Source organism: Protopterus annectens, chromosome 1.part0 (assembly GCF_019279795.1).
Source record: "Protopterus annectens isolate FY-2018-M chromosome 1.part0, PAN1.0, whole genome shotgun sequence".
NCBI classification, from domain to species: domain Eukaryota; kingdom Metazoa; phylum Chordata; order Ceratodontiformes; family Protopteridae; genus Protopterus; species Protopterus annectens.
The window spans coordinates 1,767,851,796-1,767,874,032 of NC_056725.1; the positions used below are offsets into that span (position 1 = coordinate 1,767,851,796).

Sequence of the window (22,237 nt, forward strand, 5' to 3'; positions counted from 1 at the left end):
ACATTGTAGATGTGTTTTCGGAGTTTAGTCTGACCGCTGACTCCTTACCTCCAGCTCCTGTTAAGCCTGACTCTCATAAATTCCTTTTTAAAAACACTGCTGCAGACCCAGAAACTATTTGACAGGGTCCCAAAGGAGTTGAGGCTTCCACTGCAAAAAACCATACCCCCCCTGACATGGATTCTAGAGCACTGGATAGATGGGGAAAAAAGGTTTACACATCTGCTACCTTGGCTATAAGAGCCTTAAACTGTCAGTTTCATATGCTCAAATATCAGCAACATGTCATGACATTGCTTAAACAGAAAATGTTGTTAAACTGTGAATGTGCAGAAAACAAGGAAATGTAGGATTTATTGCATGCAGCTGAACAAGTTGGAAAGCATACTTTGCAATGTGGTTTTGATTCTTTGAAGGCCTCCTGCAGGGCCGCAGTTACGGGTTCAGTAATTAGAAGGCATGCTTGGTTAAAGGAACAAAATCTGCCTGATCATGTGAAAGTTAAATTGTTAGATGCACCTTTACAGCATGATACTTTGTTTGGTGTTAAGGCAGAAGAGGTGTTAAAGAAAATGGAGGACAAAGCTAAATCTGTGCAAACTGTCAAAGCTTTTTTACAAGTACAGCCACCTAAGTTTAGCCGACACTGGCCTACAAAGAATTGGTCCTTTCCTGTGTCAGACCTCAAAGGGGCAGATCCAGGCACCCTAGAGGCAGATCCCAGGCGCAAGGTTCATACAGGTCAAAGCAATGGGGTGCTTCTACCTTCAAAGTTGGAGAAGACCAATCACAGCCATACAGGAAACAGTCCCAATGACTTCCCCCTGCCGGCACCGAGCACTTATGTCCTGGCAGTATCCTTAGGGGGAAAATGATCACTTTTTTCACAAAATTGGCACATTATAACCCAGGACAAGTGGGTTCTAAATATCGTGTCACAAGGCTACAAGTTCCATTTCCATACCCTGCCAAATTCAAACGGCTGGCCAGATCTCCCAAAAAATCAATGGGCAGAGGTGCAAAAACAAGTCTCATCCCTCATGGGCATGGGACAACACCCCTATGTTACACAGTCTTTCTTTTTATGGCGATTTAAAGTAGCTTTGTAAAAGCTCTCCCCACCCTCCCTCCAGTTGAGTAGGTGTCATTAGGTTTACTGAATTTTAGTGCTGAATCCACTCAGTCCTTGTTTCTGTTAAATGTGCTTCTTTGTCATTAGAGTTGTGAGCTGCAATGTTCGTTGGGTTGCTTCGCTCCAATGCAAAATTTGTACTGAAAGTTTTGTAGTTTATGGATAATTTTTATCTGCCTCCATGATATAGTCAAGAAGAACCTATTGTATATTTCCTTGGAAATGAATAAAAATGTTGCTTTATCCTTGCAGCAAAGGTTACAGACTGCAGTGCCAGTTTCTTTCTTCAACCACCTGAATGAAGGAAGGTCCTTCTGATTTTTTAAATGGTGCTTGCCCATTGCTTTGTCAATAACACTGTGTTCTGGTATCAGAAGTGTAATAATTGGAGCAATGGTGAAGAAACGTTTGTTTGTACTGAAGAGTAAATGTCTTATTTTGTTGGTCTGCCTGTAGCCTGTTTGTTTTATAGTAACAGACTTCTTGGTTTATTCATTCACAAATCACTGGCCAGTCCAGCCTTGCTTCTTGGTGCAGAGTGAGTTTTGACTTTGTGGCTTGGCATGGACTGCTCCACTGCGGAGATTACCATAAAGCATATTTCTGTGGTGTAGTATACTTATTTTTGTTCGTGTTCTTACTGAAGATAACTAGAGTGCACTGGTTGAGAATTCTGTTTTGGTATTTTCATGCTGTAGGAGCCTTCCACAATCTAAAACGTATATTTAGAGACTAATTTAACCAAATGTGGTTCATTCGACTGTTGTGGTATCTTCCTGCTTCCCTTTAATATAGATATATATATATATATATATATATATATATATATATATATATATATATATATATATATATATATATTGAGCTGGATCCTTTTGTCCTTAGAGCAGTTGCAGTGTGTGAAGTATGTCATGTTGGAAAGTGGGATACAGTTTTTCTAGGGTCATAATGTTTGCTAGTTCAAGTTCTGCCAGTTTACCTGATGCATTATTATACCGTCTTGGTTGAATTCATTGATGTAACTTGATTTTTCTTTTTTTTTCTTCATTAGACTTTGTCCATCAGCCAAAGATGGGAACGAGCACATTATCATTCCTGTGACTCTGCACCCTGCACTGGTATTGTGTGCAACAGCCCAGAAATCGTTACTGTTGGAGAGGATGGTAGAATTAATTTTTTTCGAGTTGACCATAAGGAGGTTATACGTACCCTAGGTATGCTGATAATAGTTTTTTACATTTGTAGCTTTGGATGTTCAACATACACACTGCCTTACTGATATATGGGTTGTTGTGCCCTGCTACCCTTCCTCTGACAATCTTTTAAAGCTCAGAGCTTTTCCTAAAGCATGTCTGAGTGTGATATCAATCACCTGACAGTACAGGGACTGCCTTGCAGACCCACAGACAGGACCCTTTCAGTTTTCTAATGCCATTGTAAGAGAAGGATCTCTTGGAAGACTGTTCCTTACTCTGCAAGTTCTTCAGCTATTGAGCACAGATAAGAAACCTTTTTGGGTTTTATTTCTTTCCTCTGCCTTTTTTTTCTCTTGTTTGAAATAGAATATTCTGCTTCTCTGCTTGTTTTTTTTTTATTTTTTTTTTTGATTGGAAAATTTTATGTACTTGGAATTTTTCTTTACCTATAGTATTAGATTTATACTGTGTACTTTAAGATTCATTTGAACGTTTTGACAGGAAAACTTGCTGTTTGTGCAGTTTTCTTTTTCTTTGGGGTTACAATTTAAGGTTAAGTAGATGTACAGCATTTTAAATGATTTTTATTCGTTTAAATTGCAGTTTTGTCACCATTTTATATATTAAACATTTCTGATAGGAATTTTTCAAAAGTATGTACTTAGTTCCTTGTCTAATGCTATTTTATGTTGCTCATTTGTGGCCAAAACTATTTTTTGTTTATTAAAATTGGGTACTTTTATGTCATGAATTCTGTGCTTTGAACTGTTGACTGAAATTGCTATTGTTTTATTCATTGCAGTATTCAGAACAGAATCCCTGCAGAAGTAGAATTCATATTGATATTATGAGGGAAAATAGTGAGGTTTGCCCATTTTACGGAACTGACAGTGCAGCCAGTATTTGGCATTGATTTGGCTAGTTTTTGGTCCCCTAACTTTGAGCTCAAAAACTGTGACCCCCGTAACATCTACCCTTTGTACACCTAAAACACATAGAAATAGGTTCATAGGTGTGTACTAGGTTAATGGCCTTGGAGCCTTTGCAAGCCTAGCCCATAGAAGTGCCCTGGCATTGTGCCGCTCGACGTTAGTTCCCAGTGCTCCTATCAAGTAGAGCTATTGGAGTGATCCCCGGGATGAATGTTCTATTTCCCATCTACTCATTAAGATCTCTCTTGAAGAGGGTCAGAGAGGTTCTCTGCTTGACATGTATGAGAAGTCTATTACAGGGCATGGCCAGTCTCTGGGTTATGTTCCTGATGTCCTTCAAGAATGCAACTGCAGTCATAACATATGGGTTGTCCTGCCTCAGGCAGCCATTGGTCGGCCAGATTCCAAAGTCTGGGTCCAGCGTCGGCTGGTGTCACCTCCTCTCCGACGTCAGAACGGCTGGAGTATAAAGGCATCGGCCGACGCCATCTTCTTCAGTCTTTCTTGCCGTGCGGTGCCCGAAGCAGAAGCAGTTCGCAAGTGCCGGTCGGTCAGCTCCTGTGTTTTCAGTTTCCAAAGTCGTCTAAAATTGAAGTACCCCGTTGGGGAACATTTTTTCTTGCCTCAGCCGATGTCAGAGCAAATTGAGAAAGTTAATAATTGTGGTAAACAAATACCTCATAAGGACTTCCATTCTTACTGCCTTCCTTGCCTGGGCCCAGACCACGACGTCTCGGCCTGTGCTGCCTGTGCTTGCTTTAATAAGCGCACCCTCAGGCGCCGGGCAGAATTTGCCGAAGACTTTTTCGGCGAATCCTTCGCTTATATCATGCCGTCGGAACAACCGACAACACAAATTTCCAAAAAACGAAAGGACCGGGACCGACATCCGCGGCCCGCGTCCTCTACCGATATTTCTCCTAAGCCCTCCGCGTGTGCTTCGGTCCCTTCGGAAGCGGTAATTCAACCGCTCCAGGCCGACGACACAGCGGTAACTCGTCCTCCGGTCCCGGAGACTACACCGGTGCCGGTTATTGATTTTCCTCCAGAAACCGAAGTTCTGGATCTACCCGACACCATTCCCATAGACAAGGTTACTCCTGCACGTGGGGCAGCTAGGCCTCCTGTATCCATGTCCGTCAAGGCCTTTGCACGTGCTAAGGCCGCCAGCCAGGCCAAGGCCCATCCTAAACCTACTGCCCAGGCCCCTTCTGATAAACAGATCATGTCTCTTGCTGCAGATCTTATCTCTCTTATCAGGGGGTCTCAGCCTCACCCAGACAGAGGTTCTCAGCCGCCTGCAGAGAAAAGGCCTAGAACTGAGCAGGCTGACAACCTCTCTTCAGATGAAGCCTCTGGGGATTCAGAGCATTCAGATACCCAAGAAGAATCCTTCCAGGCCTATGAGGACTCTGATGCTGAGGAGTCAATTCCCTCTGCCTCTCCTCCAGAGGATTTTTCATTCGGTGAAGTCCTCCACTCTGAGGGAGCATTTTAAGTGGCAGGGTCAGGAATTTTCTGATTCTAGGAAAAGGCTACGTACCTTCCTCAAGTTACCCCAGCACAGACCTTTAGCTATCCCTCCAATTATGGATGTCCTGGATGATGTTTTCTCCGACTCCAGTGCTAACCCTGATTCTCTCCCTCCTGCTCCTGTCAAGCCAGACAGATATTACAGGGTCCCTGACACTCAAAAGCATCTCTTTAAGGCCCACTCTGTGGATCTTGAAACTATTTCACAGGGCCCCAAAGGAGTGGCTACTTCCTCAGCCAAGAATCCACTGCCAGCGGATAGGGAAGCAAGGTCCCTGGAGAGATGGGGTAAAAAAGTTTATACCTCTTCCACCCTTGCCATGAGGTCACTTAACTGCCTTTTTCATATGTTTCAGTACCAGGATTATTTACTGGATGATTTACAGAAAAAATTAGCCTCTCCTGAGTCTATTGATAGAAAGGCATTGCAGGATCTGGTCCATAACTCTCAGCAGGTTAGCAATAATTTTCTTCAGTGTGGTTATGATGCATTGGAGGCTTCATGTAGGGCAGCTATGACAGGGGCTGTTATACGTAGACATGCTTGGTTAAAAGAACAGCCACTGCCAGACCATGTTAAAGTAAAGTTACTTGATGCACCTCTGGAAAAACAGAAGCTTTTTGGTGCTAATGCACAAGATGTGTTGAAGTCCACTGAGGAAAAAGCTAAATCAGTACAGACAGTCAAAGATTTCCTCCAGGTTCAGCCACCCAGATTCAGCAGGAATTGGCCTTCAAAGAATTGGTCCTTTCCAGACACTGACAAGTTTCAAAGGGGAAAAAACAGGCGTGCTCGAGGTAGAGGGCAATACCGAGGCTCCTACAGGGGCCGCCAATGGCAACCACCAAATCAAAGAAGTGGCGCAGGCAGTCCAGCTGCACCACAAGGACAATCACAATGACTTGACTTTCATGACGCCTACCAAAGCTCAAAGAGAAGCACCTTTAGGCGGAAAATTATCCTTATTCTCAAAGAACTGGCATATCTTAACCCAAGGACAACTGGATTCTGGATTTAATAGACAAAGGTTACAGATTCCACTTCCATACTTTACCAATAAGACAAGGCATGCCAAACCTGCCACATCATCAAAGGGCAGAGGCACTCATTTTAGTTTCAAAGCTGCTAAGAATAAAAGCAATAGAAAAGGTCCCTCAGGAACAAGGCCAGGGATTTTATTCAAGACTGTTCCTTGTTCCAAGAAAAGAAAGCAAATGGAGGCCTATACTGGACTTGTCTACTCTAAATACTTTTCTCATTGTGCCAAAGTTCAAAATGCTGACGTTACAGCAACTCCTTCCCATGCTGGGCAAGGGGTCTTGGCTGGTCACTCTCGACCTCAAGGAGGCATACCTGCATGTCCCAATCAGACACAGTTGCAGAAGATACCTCAGATTTCTTGCAGGGACAGAGCATTATCAATTCTCAGCATTGCCGTTTGGCTTATCTACTGCGCCCAGAGTGTTCACGAAATGCCTGGCATCAGTAGTGGCACACTGCAGACTCCAGGGGATTCAAATATACCCCTACCTGGATGACTGCCTGATACAAGCAGACAACAAACAAACCTTGATAACAAACTTGGACGATGTCATTCAATTACTTCAGGCCTTGGGATACACAGTCAACATTCAAAAATCAAGACTACTGCCATCCCAACAGACTATTTTCCTGGGAGCCAAACTGGACACAAAAACACAAATGGCCTTTCTCACAGAAGAAAAACAAGAGCAGTTACCAGAGTACTTCAAAGGCCTAGCAAAGCTCTCCCAGCTGACTGCAAGGAAAGTCCTGCAGGCCCTGGGGTTCATGGCATCTTGCATTCTTCTGATACCTTTGGCAAGACTTCATATGAGAAAGCTGCAATGGTACTTAAAAAGCTTATGGTCCCAACACAGCCAAAGCCTAGAGGACGTAATCCCACTTATTCTATGTCTGCAAAGGGAATTCTTGTGGTGGGCTCAAGCAAGTCAGTTAAACCAAGGCATGTCTTTCAACAAACCTCAAGCAGGTCAAATCATTACAACAGACTCCTCGGATCATGGATGGGGGGCGCACATGGAGGGCAGATGCATTCAAGGGCAATGGAACCCAAGGGAAAGGCATCTGCACATAAATCAAAAAGAGATGTTGGCAGTGATACGTGCAATCGAAACTTTCGAAAGATCACTTCAACAAGGACATTTGCTAATAAGGACAGACAACAACACTGTTATGTGGTATATAAACAAGCAGGGAGGCACTCATTCTTATCCCCTCTGCAGATTAACAATGATTCTTTGGGAAAAGTCCCCGAGTCTGAAGATCCAATTGCAATCCCAGTTTGTGCCAGGCAAGGACAATGTTCTGGCGGACAAGCTGAGCAGAAATTTCTGGGATCCACACGAATGGATGCTGCATCCTCACATTTTCTCACAAATAACAAGGGCATGGGGAAGACCGGACATAGATCTCTTTGCTTCTCACCTGAACCATCACCTGGAAAAGTTTTGTACAAGAACTCACCATCCTCTAGCCTGGAAAACGGATGCTCTCTCATTCAGCTGGAATTCCCTAACAATTTATGCATTCCCTCCTCCACCACTGCTGACCAAGGTGATACTGAAGATCAAAGCAGAACAACCAACAGGCATTTTGATAGCTCCAGACTGGCCAAGGCAGCACTGGTACCCATTGCTGTTGAGCATAACTCTGACCAAACCGTGGCCTCTGCCTCTATGGCCTCTGCTTCTAACCCAGCACAATTACAGGACTGTTCATCCAAACCTACACACATTGCATCTGACGGCCTGGAGGTTACCATAACTTCTTCCGATATCTCTCTTTCCAAAGAAGTACAAGAGATTTTACTGGAAGCACGCAGACCTTCCACCAGAAAGACCTATTCAGCAAAGTGGAAGAGATTCATCCTCTGGAAAGCCAACAAGGGTCAGGATGCAACAGTATTGAGCATACCTCAGATATTAGAATACTTGGCAGAATTGTTTCATACTGGTCTCTCATATTCTTCCATAAAGATTCACGCTTCAGCAATCTCATCAAAATACAATTGTGATCCACCTGTGTTCTCACATCCCTTGCTAAGACAGTTCCTAAGAGGGATAAAGAATATCAAACCTCCCAGAAAACCACCAGTACCTGCATGGGACCTCAATTTCGTCTTGGAAAAATTAACTCTTCCTCCCTTTGAACCAGCAGCATCTTCAGAAATGCAATTTCTATCCTGGAAAACAGTTTTTCTATTGACAGTAACATCAGCAAGAAGAGTCTCGGAGATACAGGCACTCATGGCAGTACCTCCCTTTCTCATTTTTCATCAGGACAGAGTCTCTAAGGACCAATCCTTCTTTCATGCCAAAAGTAATTTCCAGGGTGTCTCTAAATCAAGCCATTCACCAGCCTACATTCTTCCCCAATCCTCAAAACAAGGGGGAAAAGCTGCTACATACTTTGGACATACACAGACAACTACGCTACTACTTGGACAGAACAAAGACCACCAGAAAGTCTGACCAACTGTTCGTAGCCTATGCTGCTGGAGTTCAAGGCAAAGCAATCTCCAAACAAACAATTTCAAAATGGATTGGACACTGCATCAGATTCTGCTATTCCTTTCATGGAAAAGGTGTGCCAGCCAATATTAGGCCACACTCCACCAGAGCTATAGCCACATCCACAGCTTTCCTAAGAGGAGTGGCTACAAAGGACATTCTAGAGACTGCTACATGGAGCTCCGTGCATACATTTACCAAGCACTACAACCTGCCTTTATACTCCAGATCCCGAGCAGGCTTTGCTTCGGCAGTCCTGCAGGGCATTTTAGCTACACCATCCCTTTATTAGTTCCAACCACCCCCAGCTTGGCTATGGTATTCAACCCATATGTTATGACTGCAGTTGCATTCTTGAAGGACATAGTACAGTTTTGTACCTACCATAAATGTAGATGTCCGATAAATATGCAACTGCAGTCGGATTTTCCCTCCCTCCTACCCCTCTGCAATTTTCTTTTTGGGTCCACTACCCCTATTCCTTTTTGCTGGGGGTATCTTTTATGGTGTATCTGTTTATTACTGTTGTGCATGTCTGGAATTGTTTATCCATTCACCAAATTTAGCCTTCCTTGGAGGGCACCTGGCATCTGGGGCAAGAAACACTGAAGAAGATGGCGTCGGCCGATGCCTTTATACTCCAACCGTTCTGACATCGGAGAGGAGGCGACACCAGCCGACGCCAGACCCAGACTTTGGAATCCGGCCGACCGAGGGCTGCCTGAGGCAGGACAACCCATATGTTATGACTGCAGTTGCATATCTATCGGACATCTACATTTATGGTAGGTACAAAACTGTACTTTCCTCCAGCATGTTCTGTTGATTGTGTTTATGAGGTTGAGGTCTCTGGACCGTGTGGTGAGGAGGGATTGGGATTTCTTTAGATGTAGCATTTCTAACATAGCTGGGTCAGACATGGCTTTGTAAGTCAAGCAGAGATCGCCTCTTAGTAGACTATATGAGATGGAGAATAGCTGAAGATTTTTTGAGTCTCTCCATGTAGGACATGTGTTTAAGGCCTAGGATCCTTTTCGTGAGGTACATTTGTGGCCTCTTTAGCTGTTGCAGGTGTCTAGTGAGGTACATACCGAATGGGGCTTTATACTTGATTGGTCTAATGAGGGAAGAGTAGAGAGAAATTATGACCTCTTTCTTCCTGGATGCAAAACCCTTGGTAATGAGATGTGCAACATAGAAGGACGTTTTGACCACAGTGGTAATGTGGTGGTCGAAGAAGAGGTTGCTGTCAGCCTGTGTCCCCAGATCTCTTATAATGCCTTCAGTGTTCAGTGGGCTCCCATCAATGTGGTAATTAGTGGGAACTGAGTTTTTCCCGAAGTTGATGACGCATTTTTTGGCATTAAGTTTAAGGCCGTGGTTTTGACACCAGTCATTAGTCTCAGTGAGGCCTTTCTGTAGGATGTTTGCATCACTTGGGGAGTTAATAATGGCTGTCGGCCTGCAGTCTTCTGCGCACTTGGTTAGTTAAAGTCCCTCCGTGTTAGCCTGGACTTCTGAGAAGTAGATGCCAAATAGGAGAGGACCCAGGACAGATCTCTGTGGGATTCCAGTTGTGACTGGTCGGCAGTCTGACTTGAAGTCTGCTACTTTCGCACTGTGGGTTCTATCTGTGAGCCAATTTGTAACCCACCTAACGATATAGGGGTTGATGCCTAGTTTTTGTTGAGTTTATCAATAATTCCTGAGTGAGGAATGGTACCAAAGGCCTTGGCTCGATCGAGGTAGGCTGTATGAACTACCTTACCTTCATCCACAGCTCTGGTGACTGACTCAAAGAAGTTAACCAGGTTGAGCAGGCACGATCTGCCTTTCACAAAACTAGATTGCGTGGGATCTAGAATTCGGAGATTCCCTACGTCTTTGTTAATTAGGTCCATGATGATGCGCTCCATAGCCTTGCATATCAGAATCTTCAGGCTAAATGGGGTGATAATTTCCAGAGTCTGTAGTTGCTCCTCCTTTATGGAGAGGGATCACTAGCAGTGCACCATTCGGTAGAGACAAAACCTGAGGTGAGGCTGTGAGTGAACAGGGCACACAGATATGGTGCCAGTTCACTTTCTAATTCATGTAGAACACAGCCAGGGATATTGTCGGGTCTCATGGAAGCTGTATTCTTGGCCTTGGACAATGCAGCTTTAACCTATGCTGCAGTAATGCTGGGTGCCTGGCATTCTTCCGGTATTGGAGATTGGTCCTTTAGGGGTGAGAGGGGTAAAGTTGGCACTGAATCTGTCAGCCAGTATGTTGGCAATATCTGTTGGCTCAGTATAGGAGGTACCATTGTGCAGTAACTCAGCGCAAAGCTGGGTATTGCCATAGAGATTGATACAACTATAGAAGGCTTTGTGGTTTTTAGTGTCTGCTGCAATTCTGCCTTCATAGCTGGTTTTGATGAGGGATCTCAACCTTTTTTGAGGCTATTAAGGGAATTTTTCCAGTCTTGGGACTTCACCTTTTTCTGCAACAGTTTCTTCCTTCTGTTGTAGAGTTTATTAATGACAGGGGATCACCAGATTGGCTTTTTTTTTTTTTTTTTGAGGAGAGCGTCTTAGTTCTGTTTGATATGGCTAGTTCCATGCATTTATGTACGTGTTTGTACAGTGCAATAGTGTATGATTCGGCAGTCATGCATCTATTTTCCATTGACATGGGTGCTGTGAAGTTAGCCACCTCTGATGTTCTTCATTCCACATTGCTGCAGGCAGTTTAGTTTCTGAAGTCAGTCAAAGTTGGCTTAGTACCCGTTGGGGAATATTTTGTTTTTGTGAATAACTGTATTTCTTGTGGGAAACAGATACCTTTACCATACTTTGTGTATACCTTGTTTAGGGCCTGAGCACGGCGTTGTTGGATGCGTGCTAGATTTAACAAAAGAGAAGGTTAGACTGTGCCAGGTTAGTGTTTGGGAAGTTGTAATTATAAAATGCCGCCGGATGCTCCGACCGCTTCAGCCAAAAGCCAAGGACAAAGCAGGAAGCCTAGGAAGAACCGACAGTCCGGATGTCGCCTTTAGAAAGCTCAGTGGAGCCGGAGGTTCTGCCAGGAGTTTCTTTGGAGTCTCAGGGAGAAACTTTACTGTTACAGGATGTATCCTCTCAGGAAGTAGGCCAGGCTGAAGGGGCTTCTCAGGTGGCTGTTCTTCCTTCTCTTCCTAAGGTGGTTAGGGCCTTCTGTTTCTAAGGCTTCTTTAAGAGGCAGGCCTACTTTAGCTTCAGTGGGGTTTCTCCGAGTGTTTCAGGGTCTTTGCCTAAGAAGCATATGCTAAAATGGCATTACAATGATTAGAGGTTCTATGCCTGATAAGAGGCCTAGGGTGGAACCTGAGTTTGAGAGTTTTGAGCTATGTTCGAGGCTTCTTGAGTCTTCGGTTGAAGACTTGCAGGAGTATCCTCCTTATTCTGATTCTGATGTGGATGATTCTGCATTCCAGGAGCATTTAAATGGGAAGGTCAAGATTTCTCTGATTCCAGGAAGAGGCTTAGAGAATTCTTGTTTTTACCCCAGCATAGGCCTTTAGCTATACCTCCTGTTCTGAATGTGGTAGAAGATGTTTTTGAGAGGCTTCCCTGAATCCTGACTCTTTTTCCTGCCCCTGTTTAACCGGATAGGGTATTACTATAGGTGCCTGAAGCCCATAAGTATCTTTTAAGAGTCCCTAGGGCCCAGAAAACTGTCTCTCAAGGGGCAAAGGGTGTGAAGGCTTCTGTGGTTAAAAATCCTGTTCCTCCTGATAGAGGCAAGGGCTTTGGATAGATGGGGAAGGATGCTCTGGCTGTTTAGTTCATGTTTCTGAACAGGTGGGTAAGCATTCCTTGCAGTGTGGTTGCCTGGTTGGGGATCAGAACTTCATGTTAAGACAAGGTTTTGGATGCTCCTTTACAGTCTGATGTGAAGATCACTGGATGGTAACTTTAGATCTCAAGGAAGCTTAAGACTAAGTTGCAGGAAGTATCTGCGTTTTCGAGCTGAATTCTCCAGTTCTCTGCATTGCCCTTTGGCTTATCTACTGCCCAGTGTATTCACAAAGGTTCTGGCTCCAGTGATAGCTTTCTTCAGGCTGCTTGGGCGACTGCCTGATTCTGGCTCAAGAAAAGATCTTCTACAGCATTTGGAATATGTCATAGCAGTGCTAAGATGCCTAGGGTATTCTGTGAGCGAAATAAAGTCCAGTCTAGTACCCTCTCAAGACATGTGCTTTCTGGGTGTGAGACTGAATACAGCAGATGGCCTTTTTTCCAGTTACTTCCATCAACTATCTCTTCAGTCCGGCTGACTGCAAGTCCTTCAAGCCTTAGGGTTCATGGCATCTTGTATTCTGCTTCCCAATGCCAAACTGCATATGAGGAAGCTACAATGGTATCTCAAAAATCTGTGGACACAGCACTGCCAGGATTTGGACACTGTCATTCAAATAATACCTTGCATTCAAAAGGAATTTTGTGGGCTCAGGAATGTCACCTAAACAAGGGACTCTGTGACCCGGCCAGAGGCAAGTCAGATTCTAACGACAGATGCCTCAGACATTGCTTGGGAGCTCATCTAAATGGAAAGTGGATACAAGACAAGTGGCCTGCCAGACTACAGCATCTACATATCAACATGAAAGAGATGTTAGCAGTCCAGTTTGCATTAATGGCTTTCAAGGAGTTACTTCTTCCAGGGCAGGTGTTGATTCTAACAGACAACACAACTGTCATGTGGTACATCAACAAACAAGGGGAACAACCCATTGTGCAGACAAGCAATGATTTTATGGGAGGCTGCGCCAGCTTGCAACTAACTCTTAGGCAAGGTTTCTGCGGCACAGAACTCCTTAGCAGATGTGTCAGACAAATCATGGATCCCCAGTGGAAACTGGATCTTCATGTATTTCAAAATTGACAGTGTCATGGGCAATAAACCACCAGCTGCCAAAGTTTTAAGGATTTCATCACACAGCTTGGAAACTGGATGCTCTTTCTTTCAGTTGGAAAAATCTTAATGCTTTTCCACCTCTGCCTCTTCTCCCAAAGGTGCTTCTAAAGGTCAGACAAGACAAGCCAAGGATGATTTTGATAGCTCCAGATTGGCCTCGGCAGGAGTCTGGTAAGGAAGCCTCCATGGCCTTTACCCTTGATTCCACACCTGTTGTCTCAGAGCGTCTGCTCAATGTCATGCTTCACTCTCTTCATCTAACAGCCTGGCATATTCTGTTTTGAAAGACAGCAGGTCTCAGCTTCCTCAACAAGTTTTAAATGTGATTATGGAAGCCAGAAGACCTAGTACAAGAAAGTAAAAATGGAAGAGATTTTATTTTGGACTGCAGCAAAGAATTTGGAGATTTCTGAGCCTAATTTGAGTGTGGCTCTTCAATATCTTACTGAGTTATTGGACAAAGGTTTGTCTTTCTCTTCCATTAAGATTCATGCTGCAGCAATTTCAGCTCACTATGATTGTGACCCACCATTGTTTTCACATCCTTTGTTCAAGCAATTTCTTAGAGGGGCAAAGAATATGAGACCCCCGTAGAGCTCCTACTCCTGCTTGGGACCTCAATTATGTGTTGGAGAAACTTACTCTACACCTTTCTACTGCTGAACTGAAATACTTGTCATGGAAGACTGCTTTTTGTTGGCCATTACTTCTGCTAGAAGGGTTTCTGAGTTGCAGGCCCTTATGGCGGTTGAGCCTTTTGATTTTCATAAGGATAGGGTATCATTACGTACTAATCCTTCCTTTATGCCTAAGGTGGTTTCTAGTGTGGCTTTAAACCAAACTATTCATTTGCCTACTTTTATGCAGATCCCCAAAATAAAGGGAAAAGATTTTGCACACTTTAGATGTACACAGGCAATTGCGTTATTATTTAAGCAGGACTAAGGATTTTAGGCAGTCTCAGCAGTTGTTTGTTTCTTAGGGCAAGCCTGTGTCAAAACAAACTATTTCTAGGTGGATTGGGTTTTGCATTGCATTTTGTTATTCCCATCATGGCAAGGAGATTCCAGCTGGGATTAGGCCTCATTCCACTAGGCACTTCAACAGCATTTCTAAGGGGGTGGCAACTAAGTATATTTTGGATGCAGCTACTTGGAGTTCAGTGCATACTTTCTCTAAGCATTACCACCTTCCTCTCTACTCTAAGTCTAGGGCTTGTTTTGCCACAGCTATTTTGCAAGGCATGTTATCAGCTCCTGCTTCATATGATTTGCCAGCCTCCCTTACCTCTGCTTTGGGATTCTACCCAATAGTTAGGACTGCAGCAATGTGGAATGAAGAACATAGTACAGTTTTGTACCTACCATAAATGTAGATGTTCGAGGATCCACCTCCTTCCCTCTGTGTTTAGGGGTGGTTGTGTAGGTGAGATTATATTCTGGTACCTTTGTATATATTGTATATATTTTGGTGCAGGTATGTTTGGTGTTTTGGTTTTGGCCTTGTCTTTAGGGTCTTCTGACATCTGGGGCAAGAAAAGACTGAGGATATGAGTACCCTGACTGTGACGCGTCAGTCCCGACTGGACAGCGGACTACCCAATAGTTAGGACTGCAGCAATGTGGATCCTCGAACATCTACATTTATGGTAGGTACAAAACTGTACTTTTTTGGGAGTCCAACGTCAGCTTTAGAGAAGTTTTTAATGGTGGATACCTTTGCTGGGGGTGTGAGTGAGATGTGGATTTCCATGGTGATTTAGTTTTTGGTCGGATCTAACCAGGGAGGAATTGATTATTGGTGTTTGCCCATGTTGGTAATTACCAGGTCAAGGATGTTGCTTCCTCTAGTAGGGGTAAGAATGAGCTGGTCCAGGGCATTGGAATTGATGAATTCCAGGAAGCGTTGGGCCAGTGTATTAGTGCATGTGTAGTTTTCCCAGTTGATGGAGGGGTAGTTGAAGTCACCTAGTATGAGAGTGTTGTGTTGGATCTTAATAATTTCCAGGGTGCTTAGGAATGTGGAGTGAGAGTCTTGGGACATGGTTGTGGGACCTATAGCAGGCTACGACCTGAATCGCTGTCTTACCCAATGTTAGTTGTACCTGGAGTACCTCCGATGCGTTATGCAAGGCTACTAGTCTGGAGATGTGCATATCCTTTATGAATATAGCGACACCACCACCTTTGGAGCTTCGGTCCATATTCTGGGGCTGAAAGGTGTGGAATGAGTTATTCTGGTAGCGCAGGGGTGCTTTCTGCTGCTTTAAACCAGGTCTCCGTTGCAACACAAATGTCGATGTTCTCCATTTTGAGGAGTACTTCGAGCGAGTGCATCTTGAGATTTAGACTTCTAGCATTGAGCAACATGACCCTCAGATTGCATTTATTTATAGCTGTTACAGTGGTAATTTGGTCTTTGGAACACAGCTTAAAAAAGGCACTATATGGGTGGCAAGAGCCTTAGCCAGTACCCAGAAACCCAGGGGTGACAGATGCAGGCCATCTCTGGCAAAGCATCAAGGTCTGTCAGTCATGCCAAGCAGAGCTAAATGAAGTCAAAAAATATGCCTTAGCCTATAGCTTGTGACTCACAGTGGCCCTGGGTAGGCTATCTGATGCTCACCTTCTCTTAACTCCAGGTCCCCTGGTGTTGTGTTGGTACCACAACTGTGTATGACTCGAGGGTCGGACACATTCTCTGGGGCTGTACCATTGCCTGGTTCAGGTATGGGAAAACCAAACCCTTTTGGAGCAGGGGAAGTCAGGAGTGTGTTGATACTTCTCCCCTGGGGATTCTATCACTAGTGTAATACATCTAAAAAAAAAAAAAAAAGACCGAAAACCCATCATGTTGCTGGGCAACAGTCTCAGACTGTGTTGCCACCTGAGAATAGTGGCTATGGCTAGATCCATTGTTCAGGCAGTTGATTATGGGGGCAAACCTGTGATCTGATGTCAGTTTTCATTCATTCCTCAACAGTTTGGTTCTGATCTGACCCTTGGATACAACTCTGTCACTTTTTTACAGTTTGTGGCTACATTAAACTCTCGACCTCCTCCCTTGCACACAATGCTGTATTCCCCTAACATGCATCAGATTTCATTTGCCACCTTCGTGTACGGATGTGGTCGCTGTGAGCTCTCGAGAGTTAGCCAGATAAGTGAATAGTAATTTGAATACTTTTTACTTTATATTTATTTTCGCCTTACCTTGGGATAAATTGTATTTTTCTCCCTTATTCTATACTACTCTAGCGTTTTCTTAATTTAACATTGTTGGTATTCTTTTTCCCTTTCCAATTACCATTATTGGTATTCTCCAGTTAGCATCATTGGTAATTTCTCCTCTTTTCCCCCTTTTTCTTTTAAAAAAAAAAAAGTATTTTTTCTCTTTGTTTTGTAGAGATAATATTTTAAGAGGGCTGAAAAGCCCTCAGCCTTTAAAAAAAATGTGAATGTAAGCAGTGTGGGCACAAAATACCTATCTCTGATTCCCATGATTTATGCGTCTTTTTTTGGGTCATGCTCATTTAAACATTGATTGTGAGATTTGCAAAGCTTTTAATCTTTGTGCTCTAGTAGACCGCAAGAACAAACTAACTTTGAAATGTGTTCTACCTATAACCTTTTCAGAATCTGTGTGGGCTCAACCCTACAAAAAAAGAGCACAGAAAAAGGCCATCAGATCCATCTGGGTCTTCCACTGTCATCTCCTCATATCCGGCCACAGAGCCTGCTCAGAAAGTTTCTAAGAAGTAGGATCTGAAGACTCTATCTTTGTATCTGTTGGCATCGGATCCTATACCTTCGATTCCAAAACAGTTGCTTCAAACCAGGTATGCGTCTTCTTGAATCTGGTCCCTTCCCAAGTGCCATTCCCTTTTTCTGGAAAGACGACCCTCCAGATCCCCTTCAGTGCCCTCATTCTCTTGTTCTTCCAGGAGCCTGACAGAAGCTGATGTCGATAGGATGATGATAAAGTTTCCCTCTGTGCAAATTCAGATGGGAGTTCTTCCAGCTCCTGCCCCTTTGGGTCTGGAGGTCTGTACCAGTACTACACCACCCATCTTGGCTTCTTCTCTGATCCGACCCTTGGCTTTGGAGCCGTTGGATCCATGTATCTTGGGACCGTCAGTGTCTGATCTGAACATTTATGCATCTTTAGCTCCAATACTTTCTCGGATTGTACCATTTCTGAGTATGTCATAGCCGGATGACTCTTTGAGCCTGTGTCATTGTCTGATCAGTCTCCAAAGTTTCGTAGCTATCCTTGGAACCTCTGCATTGGACAGCTCAACCCTGACCTGAGCTTCTGGTGGATTGCTTTCGGGTGAGTGTGAGCTGACAGTCTGGAAACATGTCTTCCCGGCATCATTGGCCTCCTACTCCTCTCCAGAGTGGTCTGCTTTTGAGGTAGTGGAGGGGTGTTCTCTGCTTTGGGAGGACTTGACAGTCCCCCCCCCCCGATCTTCCCAATGGAACCCATGTGTCTTTGTTCCCCGAGCCTCATCATGGTACTCCACAGGGACAACCAGCCCAAAGTCTCCAGGCTACCTAGCTGAGTATCCTTATTTCATCCGATACTTCTCCAGAACCCACTGAAGATGTCCCTAGGAAGAGAAGGTGCAAAAGAAGGCATTTAGACTCTCCTCAAGAGACTGTTGCCGAAGGTAGATTTTGATGAGGGGGAAGGGTCTCCAAGATCACCTGATGACATCTCCATTGGAGACATTCTGGAAATCCTCAAGCAAAGAGGTGGTTGGTGTTGCTGATACCTGTACCCAAGAGGAATCTGTATATTCCTGGAAACCCTTTGGTCTGGTCCATCTACCTCCTGGTTGACTCTGCCAGATGAGCTCTGATTTGATCTGTATGCAGGCATGGAAAGAAGCTGACACTGAGATGATTCCTAAGAGACAAGACAGGATCCTGGCACCACTGAAATGAAGAGAGTTTTGGAGCAAGGCAGTACCAGTAGATGCTGTGGTCCTAGCAGTAGCCACTAAGAATAAACTTGCAGAACAGAGTTCATCCTGACCATCCCCCCTAAAAGGGAGTCCAGGGCATTGGACCGATTTGGGAAGTGTGTATATATTTTAGCGACCTTTGTACTTGGGTTACAGAATTCTTTGGCACACTTAATTAACTAGACTGAACAGAGATTTGGTTAAAGAACTCCCCAAATCTCTCCCTGAGACCAGTACTTCCAAGGCACAGAGCTCTTTTGCTTCACAGTTAGCTACAGTCGATCACGAATATGTTCGTGAGGCTCATTTCACATGTAGCTGAAGGCACCTCGAGGGCAGTGGAGTCGAGCATTTTCATTAGTTGGCATGCCTGGATGCATTTGTATGATTTTGTGGAGCTCTTAGTCTTTCTTTGTCGATGCACCCTTTGACGGAAGTTCTTTGTTTGGCCTTAAGGCGAAGAGCACACTCTCCAGGTTTGAGCAAGATGGTAAGACCCTGTCTGCAGTGGGCATATATTTTTCAAACCCTCAAAGATCCTTCTCTAGGAATCAGCGAAGTGGCCAAAAGATTCAGGAAGTCCCAGGGCCCTTTCCAAGATCCACGTGGAGATTGTTCCCCCAGGGGTAGAGGGGAGAACACAAATGGAAGACGCCGCCTGCATGGCAGAGGGGGCCCGCAAAACCAGAAGTCTAAGGATTCCTTCTCTTGACAGACCCCATCAGCGCTCCTGAAAGGAGGCCTGCTTGCCCACCTCAGGAAGCAGTCGTTCATTTATCCCTACACCAGAGAGCCTGGCTAGACATTACAAAAGATAGATGAGTGCAGAAGGTTATTTCTAGAGGTTATATAGTACTGTTTTCCCTAGCCCCCCTCAACAGTAAACAAAATTTCCAATGTCCCACCCAGTCAGGGGAAAGCAGCAGCTGTAGAAAGAGTCATCCAAGAGCTCCCCCCAGACCAAAAAAAGTCCAGGACTTGCTCAAGATTCTTTTTAGTGACAGCGAAAACAGGGGACTGGAGACCATTTTTGAATTTCAGCTATCTGAACAAATTAGTTCAGTATATAAAGTTCCGGATGGTCCCAATTCAATCCATCCTGCCCTTCCTACACAGGGACGACTGGATGTGGTTGATAGATCTTTAGGATGCGTACCATCACATAAAAATGAACAGACAGTTCAGCTGATATCTACGCTTCCATATGGGAGCTAGTAAGTACCAATTTAGAGCTGTACACTTTGGTCTCACCAGAGCCCCCCAGGGTGTTTCACCAAATGCATGGCGGTCGTAGCAGCTCACTTGAGACTGCAAGGATTCCAGGTGTTTCTGTACTTGCGTGACTGGCTCATAACCACTTCGACCAGGCATCTTCTGATAAAAGCTTGAGACTACGTACTCCAGATTTGCTCTCAGCTAAAAATGACCATCAACCACAACAAATCTCATTTAGAACCATTACAGACTTTAGAGTTCATAGAGATCTTGTTCAACACGGTAACAGTGACAACTTCTCTTCACTTGCCAAGGGTACAAACTACTTGATTTCAAGTCAAAAAGATAATTCAGAATTCTTTGCTGTCAGCTCGATTCTACAAGCCTTGGGCTCAATGTCTGCTGTGATAGTCCTAGTTCCACTAGCAAGATAACATATGAGTATTCTTCAGTGGGCTTAGCAATTCAGGGGTGCATTCTGCATCTCCCTATGTCCACCCAGATCAGAATAACTCAGACATGCAAAAAGTATATCTTATGGTGGATTCATTCAGACCAAATTTTAGGCCGTCCTTTCATTCTTTCTCAGTCCAAAGCCATAGTGACCACAGATGCTTCCTATATTCGGGGGGGAGGGCACTTCTTGGGGAAAAGTAATCCCAGGCACTTGGTCCCCAGAAGAGGCCAACACGCATATGAATGTCCTGGAAATGAGAGCAGTGGTCCTACCAATGCAGGCTTTTCAAGACACTCTCCTTCCATGGACTGTTGCGATTCAGACGGTCACTATTTCAGTAGCCTGGTACGTAAACAAGGAGGACCAGATGTTACCGCTTATATTGAGAAGCTCTGATAGTGTGGCACTGAGCGATTTTTATCCATTTGATTTCTGATAGCAATGCACATTCCAAGGAAATCCAATGTGATAGCAGACAAGGTTGAGCAGGTCCATCATATTGCCTCACAAGTGGTCTCAAGAATATTATGGAGATGGTATTTCACCAGTGGGCCAGCTGTGCTGCATCCTGTTTGCATCTCCCGTCAACAACAAGTGTAGCAGGTTCTTTGTCCTGATCCCTCCAACGTGGGAGTCAGTGAGAGATGCTGTCCTCCAGGACTGGCCCCCCCTGGTGGTCTCTATACTTACCCCCCCCCCCCCAATTCCTCTTATCCCAAAGTTTCTTCAGAAAGCATCTTAATTGAAGAACAGTCACCCTCATTGTCCTTTATTGGTCTTGTCAGATTTGGTTCCCTTTCCTTTGGCCTCCACTAGTTTACCCTCCATAAATTCTGGATCCAATTCCAGACCTCCTGTCTCTCCCAACAAACATGATTCACACAGAGATTTCAGGCTTAAAACTGACTGCATGGCGTCTTCACTTTCATTCATAGCCAGACAACTCCTCCCCGTCTGTCGTATAATTTAATCTTCCCATAAGGCTTCCACTGGGAAGATTTACAGAAGTAAATGAAAAAGATTTGTTTGAAGACACTGACCATTTTTCAGCACCAATACATAAAGTTTTAGCTTCTAGCTACAGTCTGTAATGAAGGGGCTAGTTCCTGTACTGTTAATGTGCAACTAGCTGCCATTTCCAATTTTCATTTAAAAATTAACAATTCTACCTTACCCTCCTTAAAGCTTTGTAAAGCTTCTATGAGAGGTACCCTTCTTTGGAGACCACGTTTTAAAGATCCAACTCCACCATAGGTTCATAGGTAGGTACTAGGCTATCGACCCTAGGGCCTATTCAAGTCTGGTCAAAAACGTGCCCTGGTTTTCGTCACCCAAGAAAATTATTTTCCTGTGCCCCTGTCGAGCAGAGCCACAGAGGTGATCACTGGGGTGAATTTCCTATCTCCCATCCAATCGTCAGTATTTTTCTTGGAGTGCTAATGAGCAGCTTTGTTGGATATAGATGGGTAGTTTGTTCCAGAGTATGGGAAGTCTCTGGGACAAGAATCTATCCCTCCAGCATGTTCTGTTGTGTTCCCTAGAGTGTGTAGCTCGGAGGGATTGGGATTTCTTTAAGTGGAGCATGTCGAACAGTTATGGGTTTGACATAGCTTTGTATGTTAGGCAGAGATCGCCTCTGAGTAGGCGATATACGACCGAGTAAAGCTGGAGTTTTTTGAGACGGTCTGCATAGGGCATCTGTTTGAGGCTGGTAATCCTCTTTGTGAGGTATTTCTGTGGCCTTTCCAGTTGTAGATGCCTTGTGAGGTACATACCAAAAGGGGCGTTGTATTATCTAATGGGTCTAATGAGTGATGAATAGAGGGGAACAATGACCTTTTTTTCCTTGGATGAGAAACCTTTTGTGATGAGGTGTGCCACGTAGAAGGATTTCCTGACTACTGTGGCGATGTGATTATCAAAGGAGAGAGTACTGTCCACCTGTGTCCCAAGGTCTCTTATCACACTTTCGGTGTTAAGTAGACTACCACCTATGTGGTAGCTCATGGGTACAGAGTTTTTACCAAAAGGGGGTGACTGCACTTTTTGGCATTAAGCTTGAGGCCATGGCTTTGACACCAGGCAATCTGTCTCAGTGAGGCCCTTTTGTAGGATGTCCACATTGTTAGGAGTTTCAATTATGCCTCCTAGTTTGCAGTCATCTGCGAACTTCGTTAGTCAAAGGGTTTCTGTATTGGCCTGTACTTCAGAAAAGTAGATATCAAACAGTAGAAGACCCAGGACTGAACCCTGTGGTACTCAACTTGTCACTGGTCTGAAGTTGGATTTGGAGTCTGCTACTTTCACAGT

At 44.3% G+C, this 22,237-nt stretch overlaps 1 protein-coding gene across 2 annotated transcripts in view; it reads left to right on the forward strand.

Annotated features, from left to right (window-relative positions):
* The window catches only part of NUP43 (nucleoporin 43), a 784,265-nt gene that overhangs the window by 361,451 nt on the left and 400,577 nt on the right, over positions 1-22,237 (forward strand). For both annotated transcript variants that reach the window (XM_044069310.1, XM_044069319.1), the window contains one exon: positions 2,184-2,346. In XM_044069310.1, the coding sequence (XP_043925245.1) occupies positions 2,184-2,346 (163 nt within the window). The remainder of the gene's footprint in view (positions 1-2,183; positions 2,347-22,237) is intronic.